An 18,754-nucleotide genomic window follows, 5' to 3' on the forward strand; every position below is an offset into this window, starting at 1 on the left:
CCTTGACCTGTCCATCCTCCCTGGACTGACCTATCTCCTCCCTAACTCCCCACCTACACTCACCTTTACTGGCTCCATCCCCGCCTCTTTGACCTGTCTGTCTCCTCTCCACCTATCTTCTCCTCTATCCATCTTCTATCCGCCTCCCCCTCTCTCCTTATATATTTCAGAACCCCCTTCCCCTCCCCCATTTCTGAAGGAGGGCCTAGGCCCGAAACGTCAGCCTTCCTGCTCCTATAATGCTGCTTGGCCTGCTGTGTTCATCCAGCTCTACACCTTGTTATCTACAGTCAATATAGCCTGGTTTTCAATTCAACCTCAAAAATTTTAAATTGTCTTACCTAATGCAGATTTTGCAGCTGCTGATGCCACACGTGGGTCAACCACTGAAGCCAGAAATGCCACAGTGCTCATGACAGGATTGCCAGACTGACTGAAAGGGATTGGCTGGTAAGCCAACGGGCCTAAGGAGGCTTCAGAATCTTCAAGGTACGGATCTTCTATTGGTAAACGTAAGAAATGCAAGATACATTCATCCTGCGTGCGACTGCCTACATGTTCCGAGACTTTATTCCAATCATCCTTATACATCTCCAATGCCTGTATGGGAGAAAAGGGAAGAGAAAATGAATCAGTCACCAGCAGGGTGTTCAAAAATACAAGGTGTTAGAACACTATTGTTTCATATCTCAGCCATCTGGCCCATACAATTCTTACATTGCTTGGCTCCTTCTGGCTGAAACCTTAATTGCCCTGTCAGCAGACAGTTCTGAAAATGGATTTGAGATCTTAGTGCCAAAGGATAGAACACTAAATATTAGCGCAGAGGAGAGTCAAAACCAAGATTTCACACACCCTCCTTTGGGGTTTGTATTCTTCAGTTAGATCAAACCCCTAACCCTGAATTTAGAAGGCTGTGGCCACCTTGTCTGCACAACTAGTTTTAAAAAAAAAGGGACCAAAGAAATGAAGGGACTTGAGGAACATGCACAATGTGATTCACAGAGGTGGTAGGAGACAAGGAAGAAAGACCAGAGCGGGATAATGTATAGCTACTGTCTGGATAGGACAATCTGTAGACTGGAGGGAATGGAAAAGTACATGCTTTCAACATCCTTTGAGTCTTCCATGACTGCTTGGTGGAGAAAGTAGCAGATTGCAGCTTTGACGTTAATGGAGTAGAGCCAGAGTGATTTTCAGATATACAGAGAATCCGGGAAGGAGTGACACTTTCTGCAGAGGATCCCCAACACAGAAAGGAAGCAAGGTTTCTTTATTTCTTTCAATTTTCTTTCAATGAGTGTTACTGCTGTCGCTGAGAACTTGAGACCACTGATTGACAATTGAGTGGAAACAGCCAGGACAACAAGCTTCACTCACACCAAAGACATCCTTTCCAGCAAATCAATGGTTATCCAGCTGGCAGATCCACGGGGGGGAATTTGGCTAGAGAAAAAAAACCGACAAGGCAGCATCATCTCACTGTGCCTGTTACAATTTCAATCCTTTGAGCACCCGGTTGGAGTGAGTGGTCACAGAGTCGAACAGGAACTGGCATTCGCTTTACTGTCAGACAATCTCATGATTCAGTAATTAGAAACTCAAGGCCATCACCAACCTGAGACCAAGCACACCTAATCTTGTCATCACACAAAGCATGGTCATGCCATTAAGATAACATGTCTTTCAGGTTAAAAAGCACTAAATAAATAAGAATATTTTGAAACTGTTTACTATGGACAGTATTTGTTCATGGGCACATGATAGAAAAAGTGCCAGGAGAAGGCACAGAGATAGTTCAGCTTTAATAGAAGGCATAAGTGTTGTGTCTTTTGAGAACAATGTGTAATTTTGATATCAGACGTGAGATGTTGATTGAGCAAAGGGCTGACTGAACCTTTGTTTTGAAGAGGTAAGAGAGAGAAAGAGCGAGATGGCACTGAGATACAATGTACCTGCATCTGATCAGGCAGAATTTGGTTGATTAAGTCCAGAGTAGCATAAATAGTTGGAACCTTGTCATGATAGGATCAGGAGTTAGGTGAGCTTTATGCCCAATTTTCTGAACCATGCTGCTGTTGGCACAACCCCATTAAAGTGGCCCTTTGGAACAAACAAATTCAACATTGCAAAAGAATTGGCAGCATCTAAATGCATTTGTTTTACAAATTCTATCAAGGACTTATCCTCTCCCTGAAGAGTGACTGGTTCTTATAGAGTCATCCAGTGCAGTAAAGGCCCTTTGGCCTATCAATTCTGGACTGTATAATAATGGCTCTTAATAATGCCAGTAAAATTAAATCCTGTTATTCTGGCGCATGTGGGAGAACACGAGGGATAGTCATTAACAAAGTCATTTTTTTTTATTTATTCATGCTTTGTGAGCCTTATTGGCAAGGACGGCATTTATTTTCTATTTCCAATTGCCCTCAAGGGAGAGGCAGTGAGCTGCATTTCTGAATTAGTGCAGTCAATTTGGTGTAGTGAGGGAGTTGCAGAATTTCGACCCAGTGACAGTGAAGGAACAGTGATGTTTTTCCAAGTCAGGACAAAGCGGGGCTTGGATGGGTCTTGAAGTTCCCATGCGTCTGCAGCCCTTGTCTTTTAGATTTGAGAGGTTGAGAGTTTGGTAGCTGTTGAAAGTGAGTTGTAACAGATGGTATACACTGTTTCCATGATACAAAGGACTGAATGTTGAAGATGGTGGATGAGTCGCTGATGAAGCAGGCTACATTGCCCTGGATGATGTCAAGTAGAGTTGCAATCATCCAGACAAGTGGAGAGTATTCTATCACACTCCTGATTTGTATCTTAGACACGCTAGACAGGCTTTGGGCATACAGGAGCTAAGTTGCTGACCTTAGATGTCCTAGCCTCTGACCTGTTCTTGTAGCTACAGTATTTACGTAGCTGGTCCAAGTTTAGTTTCTGGCCAGTGTAACCCCCTCCTGAATGGTGATGGTTCAATTATGTCTTGTTGGAGATGGCCATTCCTTCGCAGTCGTGTAGCACGAATGCATTTACCACGTTTCAGCCCAAACCTGGATACAGCATATGTGTTGCTGCATTTGAACATGGACTGCTTCTGTATCTGAGGAGCCATGAATGTGCAATGTTCAGCACCAATCATCAGCAAATATCCCCACTTCTAACCTTATGAAGGAGGGAAGGTCATTAATGAAGCAGTTGAAGATGGTTGGGTCTAGGACACTACCCTGAGGAAACCTTCCAGAGGTGCTCTGGAGCTGGGATAACTGGTCTCCAATAACCACAACCATTTTCCTCTATGTCAGGTATGACTCTAGCTAGCGAACAGATTTCCCACTGATTTCTATGGACTCCAGTTTTGCCCAGATTTATTGACTACTTTGTCAAATGCTGTCTTGATGTCAGAGTCTGACATGCCTATGCTGGTATTGCTCTTGAATTAGAATCCCATGTCGTTACCTCAAGCAGTAAAAGTGTTTCTTGCTCTGTCCACTCTCGTGTAGCACTAGCAGCTGCTTTACTCTGGGGAAGAAGAAAGCAGAAATGAAATCAAGGAAATGCTTTCTTAGGAGGCATGATAACTATTCAATTTATGTAGCAAAGCAGTTTACAATTACGAGTTGCTCTGAAATTACTTATGAAGGTGAATGCAGCACCTATTTTCTACACAGAGAGATCCCACAAACAGTGCTGACTTGGTGGTCTATTTTTGACAGGGGTGCTCGAGGGAGAAATGTTGGCTAAGACTTGTTCCAACAGGTATAGTCACAATGGGCCAAATGGCTTCCATCTGAGCAGAACAGCAAACATTCTTTGGCTAACTTTTTTTTCCACAGGATACTGCCAACAAATTAGCCCCAACTAAATTACCAATTCAATTTATCTGAATGGATAATGGAACGCAACCACACTACGAATAGGATTAGCCTCACTTAACCTGGAAATCTTTCCTTGTGTTTGGCATGACAAGTTTATCAAGTCACAGATATTCAAAAGTCATAAGCCTTGCTTCAAGTCTGAAACCCTGCCTTACCTTAGAAGGAACATTTTTCTTAGCATACATATCAGTACGCAATCCAAAGTTTTGCATGTCTGCTGCCTTCTCTTTGTTCTTATCAGGGAAATTTAGCATTTGCTGGGATGCTGATGTCTGTCAAAAGTTGAATACATTAGCATTAATTCAAACAAGCTTCATTCCCCCTAATTTTGTAAAATAAAGTTGGTTTGTACCATAAGTCTACTTCAACCTGTTGCCAATCCCATTCGGAAAACAGCAATAAGGGGATGCTAAAAGTGGTTTGGTCTCAATTTATAATCTTTCTCCTTCATTACTGTAATACCGTGCTAATAGAACGTGTATTATTCAGAGAATTCAATGTCAGTTTGTATACTATACCGACTTTGCTGCATTTAGAGTATGTTGGAAACAAACCTGTGGAGCTTTGGGCTGAAGAGGCACCAGACCAGAAGGTGTGTCAGCGAGCACATGGAAATGTGATGTTGGGGGAGGACCCATGGGTGTCGGTCGGCTTTCTGCATCCACCTGGTAATTAATGAGTCCCCATTGCTCGAGAAAAGCGTGCACCCTGCCAACAACCAAGAAATATCACAAGAAACAGGAACTAAATATTGATCTAGTGTGCGCTTCTATGCAACCATAAAATGGTTCTAATTCAAGGCACACACATGAAGGAAGAAAACATGCTTCATAAAGGTGACATACAAATGAGTCAGACAATTACAGGTGACAAAACACACACAGTGATATAAGAGTAGATACCCTGTATTGCTGTGCATGTTAAGAGCAATTAAGTAGAGAAGGGGCAAATTGACAAGGGAACAATTGTGGGTTTCAACAGGGAACTAAGGGCTCAGAACAGTGTGACATATAATAGAAAATGATTTATTGGATGTGGGTGTTGCTGGTTAAACCAACATTTGTGGCCAATCCAAGATAACCTCGAGAATCACAGAATCATAGAAACTCCAGTGCGGAAAGAGGCTATTCAGCCCACTCAGTCCACACCAACCCTCCAAACAGCATCCCACTCAGACCTAGCAGCAACACCCCAGAACTCTGCATTTATCATGGCTAACCCACCAGCCTGCACATTCCTGGACACTACAGGCAATTTAGCATGGCCAATCAACCCAAGCTGCACATATTTGGACCATGGGAAGAAAATCATGTAGACATGGGGAGAACGTGTAGACTTCACACAGATAGTCGCTCGATGCTGGACTCAAACCTGGGTCCCTGCCGCCATGAGGCAGCAGTGCTGATCACTGTGTCACCATGCCGCTAAATTGCCTTCTTGAGCCATTGCAGTCCATGTGATGTAGGTACACCCACAGTGCTGTTAGAAACGGAGCTCCAGAATTTTGCCCAGAGACAGTGAAGGAACAGCAACATACTTCCAAGTCAGGATGGTATGTAGCCTGAAAGGGAATTCTGAGGTGGTTGTGCATCTATGCCTCTGCAACCTTTGTTCATCTAGATGACGCAAGACACAAGTTTTGGAAGGTGCTGTTGAAGGAACTATGAAGAATCCCTACAGTACATCTTGTAGCTGGTACATACTGCTGCAACTGTGCACCTGTGCATCTGAGGATAAATCTTTTAAGGTGGTGGATGAGGTGGCAATCAAGCAGGCTGCTTTGTCCTGGCTGGTGAGTCTTGTTGGAACCACACTCATCTAGGCAAGTATTCCATTGCACTCCTGACTGCGTCTTCTAAATGGTGAACAGAGTTAAATGCAGAGAATACTCAGCCGTTGATCTGCTCTTGTGGCCACTGTATTTATATGGCTGGTCCGGTTTAGTTTCTGGTCATTGCAAGCTGCAGGATGTTGATTAATGGGGGAAAACAGATCTTGCTGGAGACACTCAGCAGGGTCTGACAGCATCTGTGGAGAGAAAGCAGAGTTAACGTTTCAGGTCCATTGATCCGCCTTCCACACTGGACCTGAAACGTTAACTCTGCTTTGTCTCCATAGATGCTGCCAGATCTGCTGAGTTTCTCTAGCAATTTCTGTCTGTTTCAAATTTTCAGCATCTGCAGTTCTTTGTTTTATATTATTTATTAATGGGGGATTCTTCAGCGATACTTATGCTATTGAATATTTTTAAAAAGTTGTTCATGGGTTCTGGACATTGCTGTCCAGGCCAGCATTTATTGTCCATCCTCAATCACCCTTAAGAAGGTGATGGTGAGCTACCTTTCTCAAACCTTTTGTGGTCCATGTGATGTAGGTAGATCACAGCGCTGTTAGGACTGGAGTTCCAGGACTCTGACCCAACAGTGAAGGAACAGCAATGCAGTTCCAAGTTAGGATGGTGTGTGGCTTGGAAGGGAACTTGCAGATGGTGGTGTTCCCATGCGTCTGCTGCACTAGTTCTTCTAGATGGTAGAGGCAATGGGATTGGAAGTGCTGCTGAAGGTGCATTGGTGAGTTGCTGGAGTGCATGTTGTAGATTTTAGACACTTTGGTGACTGTGTTGGTGGGACAGTAAGTGAATGTCGAAGGTGGGGTAGTAAATGGAATGGTTTGTGCTAGTTTGTGTCAAGCCTCTAGAGAGTTATTGGAGCTGCACTCATCTAGGCAAGTGGAGCATATTCCATCACACTCATGACTTATGCCTTAGTGAACAAATTTTTAAGTTTTGGGAGTTAAGTTACTTGCTGCAGAATTCAGCAGCCTCTGAGCTGTTCTTGCAGTTGCAGTATTCATATGGCTGGTCCAGTTCAGTTTTGGGTAATAGGAACTCCAGGATATTGTTAATAGATTCAGTGATGGCAGCACCATTGAATATCATGGAGCAATGGTTAGAATCTTTCGTTGGAGATGGTCATTGCCAGGCACTTGTGTGGCAGGAATGTTACTTACTTAAGTCTAGACACTGTTCCAGTCTTGCTGCATTTGTGCGAGGACTAATTCTGTATCCAAGAAGTCAGGAATGGTTGCGAATATTGTGCAATCATCAGTGAATATTCCCACTTCAGACTGCTGATGGAAGGAAGAGGGTTCAGAAAAGATCTACCAGCATGTTGCCGGGAATGGAGAGTTTAGGTTATAAAAATAGGCTGGATGTAGGAGGTTGAGGGGTAACATTATAGAGTTTTATGAAATCATGAGGGGGATAGATAAGGTGAATAGTAAAGGTTTCCCTAGGGTGGGGGAGTTCAAAACTAGGGGGCACATCTTTAAGGTGAGAGGAGAAAGATTTAAAAAGGAAATGAGGGGCAACTTTTTTTTCCATAGAGTGGTTCATGTGTGGAATGAACTGCCAGAGGAAGTGGTGGATGCAGGTACATTTAGAATGTTTAAAAAACATTTGGATAAGTACATGAATAGGAAAGGTTTGGAGGGAAATGGGTCAAATGCAGGCAGTGGGACTAGTTTCGTTTGGAACCATAGTTAGTGGACTAGTTGGACTGAAGGGTCTGCTTCCATGCTGCATGACTATGATGAAGCAGCTGAAGATGTTTAGACCTAGGCCCTGAGGAACTCCTGCAGAGATGTCCTGGAGCTGTCAATATTATTACTAGGATGCTGTCAGGGTCCAGTGCAAAAGAAAGACACAGATTCAGCAGCACTTGGCAGAATGAGTGAGAGTTAGCAGCATTAAGAGGAGCTGGTGAGAGGAAAACCTGGAATCAAACAATTTGTAGCACTCAGCAAAGCAGGTAAGAGGAGGAGCCAGAGTCAGAGTCAGTCAGATGAATCTATACCTCCTAAAGGGATGATTGTGTTCTGAGAAACTTAAACTTGATATCATTGGAAAACAGGTAGTTGATTGATTGATGACTATTTTTCGCATCTATGAGTAAGTCGTGAAGGTAATTCAATTGCCTGGTGAGTACTTCCTACAGATCTTTACGAGAAAAATTCAGTCGGGCTAAGCATTTATTGAAAGAAGTGATCCACAGGCAGGATCAGGCCACAAATTATATCTTAATCAGTAATACCATTAATTAGCTAGTAGTGGGGCAGGTGACGTGTAATGAGGTCAGGAGCTGAGTGGCCCGGAAGGAACCCAAGCTGAGCATCGGTGAGCAGGTTATTGCTGTCTAAGTCCCACTTGATATGGTCTCTTGACCCGAAACTTTAACTCTGATTTATCGCCACAAATGCTGCAAGACCTGCTGAGCTTTTCCAGCAATTTCTGTTTTTGTTTCTGATTTACAGCATCCGCAGTTCTTTCAGTTTTTATTCCACTTGACAGCCCTGTTGATAACGCTTTCCATCACTGCTGATGATCAACAGGAGATGGATGGGGCCATGACTGGCCAGTTTGGATTTGTCCTTTTTTTTGTGGACAGCACATAGCTGGGCAATTTTCTATATCGCTACGTAGATGCAAAGAATGATGACACATTGAAGGAATGACGTCAACGGGCAAGGGACTGTGCAAGAGGGAACAACAAAGAGTAGAAATTCAGTCATAATAGGACATTACTTATTTAGGAGGACAGACATGCCTTTCTGTATCTGTATTATGAATTCCACATATATGTTGCTTCCCTGGTGCCAGAGTAAAGGCCATCACAAAGAAGGTGCAGAATATTCAGCTGGGGGAAGGGAGTGAGCCAGAAATTGTGGTACATGATGTTACAAATGACCAGTGTTCCCTCTGATTTATTTTTCCTCAGTGTGGACCTCTGAGGACCATGTGCGGCAGCAACTTCTGAAACCAATCACCGTGCACGGAACATCGGAGCAAAAGGGCATGTTGCCAATGACTTAGATTTTCAGGAACCAGGGAGCAAGATAAAAAGTCAAACCTCAAGAGTATAAACCTCTGGATTATTCTTAGTATCAAGATCTAGTCAGTACAAATAGGGTGATAGGGGTAGGAACTTAATATAGAAAAGTGTGAGATGATGCATTTTGGCACAAGGGATGGGGAAAGGCAGTAGAGATTTAATGGCACCGTTCTAAAGTATGCAGGGACAGAGGGACCTGGCGGTGCACATGCAGAGACCTTTGAACATGACAGGACATGCGAGTGTGTGACTGACAAAACGTACAGAATCTTGAGCTTCATTAATAGAAGCATTGAGTAAAAACACAGTAAGTTGTGCTGAACCTTTATTAAGCTCTGATTAGGCCATGCTTAGATCATTGCATCCAGTTCTGGTCATCAATTTCAGGAAAGGTGTGGAGGTCCTTGAAAGGGTGGGGAGGAGATTTACTGGTATCATTTGAGGATGGGGTGTTTTAGTTACAAGATTAGGTTATAAAGGCTAAAGTTGTTCTCCCTAGATAATAGGAGTTGAGAGGAGATCGTATAGAAATGTACAAGACTATAACAGGTTTAGATAAGGTGGCTGTACAAGGACAAGGGGACACAGGTTTAAGTTTTTGAACAAGACATGCAGGGGAATGGGAGGAGGAACTCTTGTACACAATGAGTGGAAATGACTTGGAACTCGGTGCCTACAAGGCCAATGCGAATAAAGATGATCAATGTTGTCAAAATGAAATTGACATACTTGAAATATATAAACTTGCCGAGCCAAAAGAATTAAGCCGGGGAATGGGACTGACTAGATTGTTCAGAGGGAGCTGCTGTGGATTTTATGAACTGAAAGACCTTGTTCTGGGCCTTAAATTACTCTACGTTAGAGATAGAGGCAGAGCAAAGAGAATGAGAAAGTAACATTAAAAAACGAACAAACAGTTTACAGAGATCACATTCTTCTACTTACCATAAGTATTGTCATCAGCAATATCCTTCCCATTCCCTTCACCAGTCACCCAATTTCTCTTTATCCTACATTGCCCACTACATAATTCCCTCCTCTTTGTCTTGCACCATTTTTTTTCCTGAGATACAGGTGTCAGACAGTCAAACCTTTGGCTCATTTGCTCTTTTTTAACTGACAACAGATGAGGCAATTAGTTAACTCTAAAATGCAATATGTTTTCTGAACGTGGAATTAAAAGACACACATTCTTATCCTCTAAATTCATGTTCGTTTTCTAATTGAGTTAGTGCGTGAAAGTATGAGTGTTTCTCTCTTTTCACACACCCCTACCCCCAAACTTGGTATTAAAATATTTTCTAAACTTGATACAAAACAAAACCTACAACAGTAATGTAACCAGAACTCATTTATTTCTGTCTCTCATACACAAACCCTGTATGTTTATTTAACATACCTCAGATAAATTTGGCACCCACAAGCCTTTGAAACATTTTTTTCTTATGTATGTGAAAAGCTGAGCGTAATGTTTAGATGCTCAAATAAAAATAATTCATCACAATAGTTGACTAATTCATCCAGTATTGGGAAATTAGGTATTTGGCACATACTGAAATTGCACTTTGCAAATTTATCCCACAGCGTTTGAGGTCTGGGCCCAAAATATAAAGAACAGGCTCCTGGGAGAGATTGGGGCCTTGAAGGAAAAAGTTTGACAAAGCATTATAAAGGTAATTCAAATAATTCATTTCATCTTCACCATGAGACATATCATTCTACAACTTAAAAAAATATATGTATACTTATTTGTATATTAAAATGTCAATTACTGAGGAACAAAAATATTGACTGAACAATTTCAGAAGCAACCTTGTGGAAACTGAATGGCCACATTGCGCAATCATAATGATGGATGTACATAAGCATAACCCATAATAAATATGATCATGGGAATTTATTGTGGGAATGGTGAGACAAAAACATAACCCTTGTAATTAAGGGGTTAAAGATAGAACCATACAACAAGAAATTAGAATGGATTTTACTGGGGACAAGGGCATCTGAGGGATCAATTGAGAAAATAAATACCTGCAGAAGTATTGTGACGAATGGAAAACAAAAGACTGGACAGTTGTAACTAGAGTGCAAGTATACTTTATATTTGGGGGGGAGCAGCAGGTAGTGGAAAGGAGTTTCTTCCCAGGGGTGGATGCAGAACAAAGGGGGTCAGATGATGTGGGTGATGAGGGATAGAAGGAAGTGGTCAGAGACCATAGGACAAGATGAGGTCAAGGAGACATCGGTGAATATGAGTATGAGAATAAGTGAGTATGATACAAAGGAAGGGTCACAAATGCAAAGAAAGGAAGAGGGGAGTTGGAATGATGATGGAAATCTCCAAAGTAGAAAGGAGGGAAGATATCTCAAACTTGGGGTGGGACTTGAGGTGAGTAGAGAACAAGGACTTTAAAAGAGGTATGTGACGAGTGGATTAAAATGTTCAAAGAGAGAGAAAGTAAAACAAGAGTGAGAGAAGCAAACACAGTCAGATTTGCTAAGAAGGCAACGTCACCACCACAGCAATTTGGGTAAGACAGATGCTGGAAATTGTAGCTATGTATTGAGGCTTCAGTTAGGGACAACGCGTCACCCTCTCATTAAATAATAACAAAATTTTCGATCAAGGCAATGCCATCATCGTAACAAGGTCAGGGATGGCAAGTGCCTTGTGCACAAGTAAATGGACATTTTGAAGTGGACTACAGAGAAGAACTGCATTTGCTAATCACTGGAAAAATACAAGGGCTCAGTTATCAGAGTCATGGGCAAGATCAGATCTCTTTAGAGTCTGTGCTTGGAACCCTAGCTATACCCTATCCTGGGTTTTCAAAAAGATTTTAATGCTACTGGCCCCTGTACTAAGGACACTGGAGCCATTGTTCCCAACGGCTTTCAGAAAAATTAAATTGAGTTATAAAATTTAACTGGATTCTAACAATTCTTCTCTATTACATACCTCATTATCGCACAGACATCTCCTGCAAGATTTCGACGGCATGCTGTTGATGTGAGGTACTCCTGTGGATTCAGACGGTACGTGTCAATCATGAAATTACGATAGGCAAGGTAACTGGGGAAGAATGGGATTAAAGAGATGGTTGAAGAATCAGTTTTGCCAAAATGTCACTGTTAAGAAACTTCACAAAACTTTGAGAGCCTGGATTAATCAGATTGTTCATCATGCTCTATGTTTAGCCTAACCATACCACTGTATAGCCTTCAGTGTGAACTGAACACATTTTGTGATATAACCCAGTGTCCTAGTCACTTTGCATACTAATGACCTCTCACACTGTTAGTTTATGGTTAGCAGTAAGTTTCTAACCAGCTTGGATCTTTCTCACCTGCCTTCTTGGCCAATTCTATCCCTTTCACGGTAAGAATAATCTCATTTTTACAAGCAATGTACATTTTTCCATATGGAGCTCCATTTGCCACTCGCTAGCCTGGATAAAGGGGTGTGCCTGCTTGTCAGCTGTGGCTCCTACCTCTGAATCAAGCAATGGTGGGCTCACAGTGCACAATCTATGGCCCAGTGCACTGTCAGAAGTGCTGCCCTTTGCCTATCTGCATGCTCAATTGGAAGCAAAAGATCCCATGAAATGATTCCAAGTTGCAGCTTACATGACCAACATTCAAAAGTGCAGATGTTTGGTCATTTATCCAACAGCTGTGCATGGCAGCTTGCTATATGCAAATTGGCTACCACTATAAACAACTTGGAGGTATCCTCAGGCTGTGAAAGGTGATATACAAGTTTCTTTCTTTTGTGTAAAAATTCAGGATTCAACTCAAGTTAACCGAGTCCTGTAATGAATTTTTTAATCTGATTTTCACATGTATAAAGGCCTCTTGATAAATGCGAATGATCCCCTGTAGAGGTCTTATTTTCAATTAGCCCCATACAAATTGGCTTTCTTCCAACATTAGCTCCACCTGGTCACTTCTTTCGAGATACATGTCCATGTAAGCACTAAGAATAAGCACTACTGAGATTTACTGAGTTGGGAGGTTGATTCTTAAAAGTGTCTGCCAAGTTTGGGAATCTTATTGACCATTTATGCACAGAAAGAAAAAAAGAATTGCTATAAGGATTATGTTTTTAACACAAGTTCCACAAAAATGCACTAAGAAAGAAGGTGATTAACATGAGGTTGTTGACTTGCTCGCCGAGCTAGCTTGTTTTTGTTCAGACGTTTCATCACCACGCTAGGTGACATCATCAGTGGAGCCTCCGATGAAGTGATGTTATTCTACTCCGCTTGGAATTTATACTGTCTGGTCCGTTACGGTGAGTAGTGTCATTTCCGGTTTTGATCTGTTTGGGTTTGTATATGGTAGCAATTCTATATGTTTGTTGATTGCATTATGGGTGGAGAACCATGCCTGTCTGTGTTTGGCTTGGGCTACTATGACTACAAACCCATGTCATTTAGCATGGTGACAAAACGCCTGAACAAGAACAAGCCAGCTCGGTGGGCAAGTCAACAACGTCACCCACAAGCAGAGCCACAGATCTTTGCCAAAACTTTAAAGGTGATTAACATGCTAATAGACTGAACTCTGAAATTGTTTCCCCGTTGACTGTAAGACAGTGAGCAAATAGTTAAGCCTGTCTTGGTATTTAGTAAGCACTTCATAGCCATTAAGTGAAAAAGTCCCAGATACTCAACAAAGGGGGTCTTGCAATGGCCCAACTCTTGGATTATGAACACTGGGATGTAAACAGTCAACCAGGCCCAGCACAAGCTGCAAAGTCAGTCAAGCTTTAAACAGGAAGCTGTGTGGGCAAACTTTGGCCAGGTTCAGTAAAATACAAGTAGTTATTTTGTTTAAGTCCAATGAGGAGAATTCGCTGATGTGAGGATGTGATTCGCTATTATTACAGAAATATACACTGTACTGATTGAAAAGTCCAAAAATTAGGACCAGACCATTCAGGATGTTAGGAAGCATCTCTACACACAAAGGATGGTAGAGGTTTGGATCTCTCTTACACAAACAGCAGTTGATGCTAGTTCAGTTGTTAATTTTAAATCTGAGATAGGTAGGTTTTTGTTAAGCAAAGGTGTTATGGGATATGGACTGAAGGCATGTATGTGGAGTTAGACCACAGATCAGCCATAATCTCAATGAATGGCGCCACAGGCTCGAGGGGCTGAATGGCCTACACCTGTTCCTATGAATAAATGGGTGTGACCATGATTGTTGATCTGCACGTTAACTTAATGTGAAATTAAGCAGCCTAATGATTCACATGGTCTCATCTTACTATGTATTTTCTCAGCCCACTTTTGAAAAGTTCAAAGAAGCATATGTGTGGAAAAGCACAGATCACAATGAGATATGACTATTATACATCATGGTGGTTGTGGTACTCTGTTGGTAGATATTAAACATTGAGTGAACTCAGTCATGTAAGGAAAATGGGATTTACTTACCAGAGTGAATGATTCCACTGAAACTCAAGGATGTTTCTATGACAGTTGTAAGTTTTTGTCTATTTTACTTTTTCAATCTTGCTGCATGTATCTGCTATTACTGTTTCTCTCCCTAGTAATAAATGTCATCATTCCATTTGCCTTCCATTTCACTCAATGCACTAATATTTTGTGATTCATGCACCAAAATACTCAGATCACTCTGTAGTAGAGTTTTGCAATCTCTTTCCATTTAACGGGCATATTTTCCCACATTTTATTTCATCTGCTAAATTTTTAAGCCATCACTGAACCTACCTATTTTCCTTTGTAGACTCCACCTCCTCTTGACAACTTACTTTCTCACCTATCTTTGTTTGATCAGCAAATTTAGCTTCAAAACCCTCATCCAAGTCACTGACATAAACTGTGAATGGCTGAGGCCCCAGCACTGATCCCCTGGCACTCCACTAGCTCCAAGAACAAGTTGTAACGCTACATGCTTGCCAGAGTGTGCTGCACGGCAGAGGTGTTATAGGACCCATCTTGATCGATTTACTTGGTTAAGACAGCACTACCTTCTTTTGGTTTGCCTGTTCATTAATCTTTGATCTACACTGACTTTAATTTGTTTGTCACTTATAGCAGAAGTCTTAGAACATTTGATACTGTCTTTTAGTAATTTCTGTTGGTCATTTAGGAAATTCATCTTTTTTAAACACTCAACAGGGATTGCAACATGTTTAATTCCATGAATCCTTTAAAAGACCCTGGGTGTGTTTAGTGAATGTGGTGCACCCCATAGAAATAACAATCTTTTCTGTGCTTTCCCTACATGTGCTGCAGAAGCAGGACTTTTTAAAACAACGAATGACTGGTGAATTGGTGGTAACAAACCACCGGCCATGACTTAGGACTGTGAAACCTGTTATTAGGTCTTTTTAAGATCATCCCCTCACCAGTAAATTTAGAAGTGACAAGCATTTGCAAGTCATTCAACCACCATATTCTAATGAATGCTATGAGCTGACCTCTGAATTGGGATTGCCCAAGACTACCAAATCGTTGGTGAGGCCACTTTCAAGTGCCATTATTCATATTTATGTCTTCCAATCTGTTGCAAACCTGGGAATCAACGTGACATTTACCATTCTTTACAAAAAATAATATCATATGTAAGTAAATACTCACATCTCTGGGGTTTTGGACTTATTTTTTCCATTAAAGAATTCTGGGAGAGCACGTCGTTCAATGGCATGGACACTGTTGAGAAGAATATTATTTCAGGCTTCGTTGGAACTGTTAACTACCACTCTATATAGTCTGGCACTGCAAATGATAATCTGGATTCAATTCCAGTCCCATCACAAGGGGCTTGGAATTCTTTTTGTGTTTCCAGGTTGCTAGGTGTTAATACTGTGCTCTACAATCTGATAATGTTGCATGTATTAGTCTGAACAGATTATATTCAAAGTTGAAGTGAAATCTGAGATCCAGAAATCTGGAAATAATTGATTCAGGCTGGGCAGTCGAAAGGGCAGGTTCCTGAACTAGGCAATGTCACTCTTCCCACTCAACCATCCCCTTGTGCTGATCACTTTCCTGCTGCTCTTCTTCAGGTTGAGCTTAGAGTGAGAAAAACATTGTGTCATGTGGTTAGACTTGGAGGGTAATTTGAACTCAACATGTCTGGTGGGAAACCAGCCATGTCAAATTTGCTGCCTGTTGTTTTCCGTGGATTTGAACAGTAAAATCAGACAGGGATGGGAAATAAAAAAAGTGTTCAGTTTCATCTCATGAGTTTCCGACTGATTAGATTAAGTTGAGGTTCCTCATTTGACCCATCTTGAATGCAGACAGTGCAGTACCTGGACTGCTGGATATGGTGAGATAAAAATATTGTCACCTTCGGAATGCATATGGTCATACAACATATGTAGGTTTGGCGATACTCTAATGATTTCAGATTTTAACACAGAGAGAGCCCATTTGGCCATTTTTACCAGTGCTGTCTAATCATTTCCCTGCACAATCACAGACTACAGTGCATCATTGGGCCCATCTGATTGAAGAAATAAAATTTAAAGGGAAAAGAATAAGTGCCTTATCCTGCAGCCTGAATTAAATACAGGACCGGGGAATTTGCAAACATTGTACAGTGAAATGAAAATTAACATCCAATATAGCAGATTTTAATTCATTGTAAGTGATCATTATTCACCAAACAAAATGCACATCAGCCTCAGCATGGTTAATAAAAACACCACTTGCGACAGGGTTACCTGTTGTAGTCAAACCATGCTGCGTAACTAGGTATGATAATGTGGTGAGTCTGCTCTGTAACATTGTCCTCATGCAAGTCAGGATTTTTTGTTTGTTCCCCTTTGTTTCCAGCAGAAGTATCTTCCTCATCCTGCAGTAGGAAAACAAAATTCACCTTCTAAGTTGGAAGCATGTATTCTGTTACTCAACAGGATTCCCACTTAGCTTTCTGACAATGGACAATTCACAAATAACAGAACACATTCCTAACAATATCCAAATATTCACCTTGAAAAACCTAACTGTCTGCTCAACTAAATGCCTCTGGGAAAGCAGAGTTCAAGCATGAATAATCAAACATATTATCAGCAGCGAGTTTCACAGAGGTATTTAACACGACTCAAGTTATAGGTAGTGCAGCACAGTACAAAGAAGAATCCAATCCAATGTTATTGGTCATTGCCCGGCATCATTAATTCAAAGAAGTGGGGAAATTCTCAGCAGGATTATTTTACTGGCCCCATTGCTATAATACAAGGTAGCTCCCCACCAGAATGTCATGCCTCATTACTAGCATCAAGAACATTAGTCCCCATGGCTGATTAGGATTTTCAGTGACAGACAGTTTTCTCTCTCTTCAATTACACCATTTGATTATGTGCGTGTTTAATTCATTCTGGGCCTTGGCCCAGGATACCTCTGCATGAGTAGTCTACATTCTCTATGTGCTGTGTGGTTCGAATGTGGGGGGTCACTCTGTTCATTCCTACACCATATTGACATCAGTATATTTTAAGCACTTGCCTTGTTGCAGTTTTAAAGCACCGTTTGGCGATGTGTAGATATGGTTTAGAGCACTGACAGTTCTCAGGACAAACCAATATTCAAATGGGGAGCTTCAATCAGGCCTTCATGTATCATAATATTTGTACATATAGATTATAGATGTTTACATATAAAGGAGCTTAATGCCTGATTCAGGTCTGGATTCTGGACATGGACATGGACATCTTTTGGCTGCAGTGATATGGCCAGTGGTGCCCCTCCAGCTTGGAATTAATACTATTAATCCAGAAACTCAGCTGATGTTCTGGGGACGTGGGTTCGAATCCAGCCATGGAAGATGGTGGAATGTGAATTCAATATAAAATATATCTGGAATTAAGAATCTACTAATGACCACGAAACCATTATTGATTGTTAGAAAAACCCATCTGGCTCACTAATGTCCTTCAGGGATGGAAATCTGACATGTGACTCCAGACCTACAACAATGTGGTTGACTCTCAACTGTCCTCCCAAATGGCCAAGCAAGCCACTCATTTGTATCAATCACTACAAAGTTCCAACAAAGAAGTGAAATTGGACAAACCACTCGGCGTTGGCCTAGGCACAGGAAAAGACAAGGGCAGAAACAGCCCCGCAAAGACCTCCTTACTAACATCTGGGGGCTAGTGCCAAAATTGGCAGAGCTGTTTCACATAGTCAGGCAAGAGGCTGACATAGTCATACTTGCGGAATCATACCTTAAAGATAATGTCCCAGATCCACTGTCACCATCCCTGGAAATGTCCTTTCCCACCCAGTAGAGGTGATGCATAGTAGTATAGAGTCTGGAAGGAGTTGCCCTGGGAGTCCTCAACATTGATTCTGGACCCCATGAGGTCTCATGGCTCAAGGTTAAACATGGGCAAGGAAATCTCCTGCCGATTAACATCCTTCCTTGGCTGATGAATCAGTGCTCCTCCATGTTGAGCAAAACTTGGAGGAAGTACCGAGGGTGGTGAGTGGTGGCAGAATGTTCTCTGGGTGGGGGATTTCAATGTCCACCACCAACAGTGTCTCAGCAGCAGCACTACAGATCGAGCTGGTCGGGTCCTAAAGGACATAGCTGCTAGACTGGGTCTGCAGCAGGTGATGAGGGACCCACCTGCCTTCGCATTGAAAATACCCTCTATTGTGCTGTGTGCCACTATCACTGTGCTAAATGGGACAGACTTCGAAGAGATTGAACAACTCAAGACTGGGTATCCATGGGGCACTGTGGGCCATCGACAGTAACAGAATTGTGCTCCTGCACAATCTGTAACCTCAATGTCCAGCATATCCCCCACTCAACCATTACGATCACACCAGGGGATCAACCCTGGTTCAGTGGACAGTGTAGGAGGGCATGCCAGAAGCAGCACCAGGCATACCTAAAAATGAGGCGTCAACCTGGTGAAGCTACCAAACAGACCGCCAAACAGCAAAAGCAGCAAGTGACAGACAGAGCTAAGCGCTCCCACAACCAACAGATCAGATCTAAGCTCTG

At 42.0% G+C, this 18,754-nt stretch overlaps 1 protein-coding gene across 1 annotated transcript in view; it reads right to left on the minus strand.

Annotated features, from left to right (window-relative positions):
• The window catches only part of LOC109923710 (SWI/SNF complex subunit SMARCC2), a 51,920-nt gene that overhangs the window by 21,431 nt on the left and 11,735 nt on the right, over positions 1 to 18,754 (minus strand). Inside the window, exons 4-10 of the mRNA XM_048618824.1 lie at positions 16,461 to 16,591; positions 15,370 to 15,441; positions 11,715 to 11,828; positions 4,421 to 4,574; positions 4,022 to 4,138; positions 3,448 to 3,510; positions 342 to 600 (exon numbers count right to left, since the gene is read on the minus strand). Of these exons, the coding sequence (XP_048474781.1) occupies positions 342 to 600; positions 3,448 to 3,510; positions 4,022 to 4,138; positions 4,421 to 4,574; positions 11,715 to 11,828; positions 15,370 to 15,441; positions 16,461 to 16,591 (910 nt within the window). The remainder of the gene's footprint in view (positions 1 to 341; positions 601 to 3,447; positions 3,511 to 4,021; positions 4,139 to 4,420; positions 4,575 to 11,714; positions 11,829 to 15,369; positions 15,442 to 16,460; positions 16,592 to 18,754) is intronic.

Source organism: Rhincodon typus, chromosome 41 (genome assembly GCF_021869965.1).
Source record: "Rhincodon typus isolate 14 chromosome 41, sRhiTyp1.1, whole genome shotgun sequence".
NCBI lineage: Eukaryota > Metazoa > Chordata > Chondrichthyes > Orectolobiformes > Rhincodontidae > Rhincodon > Rhincodon typus.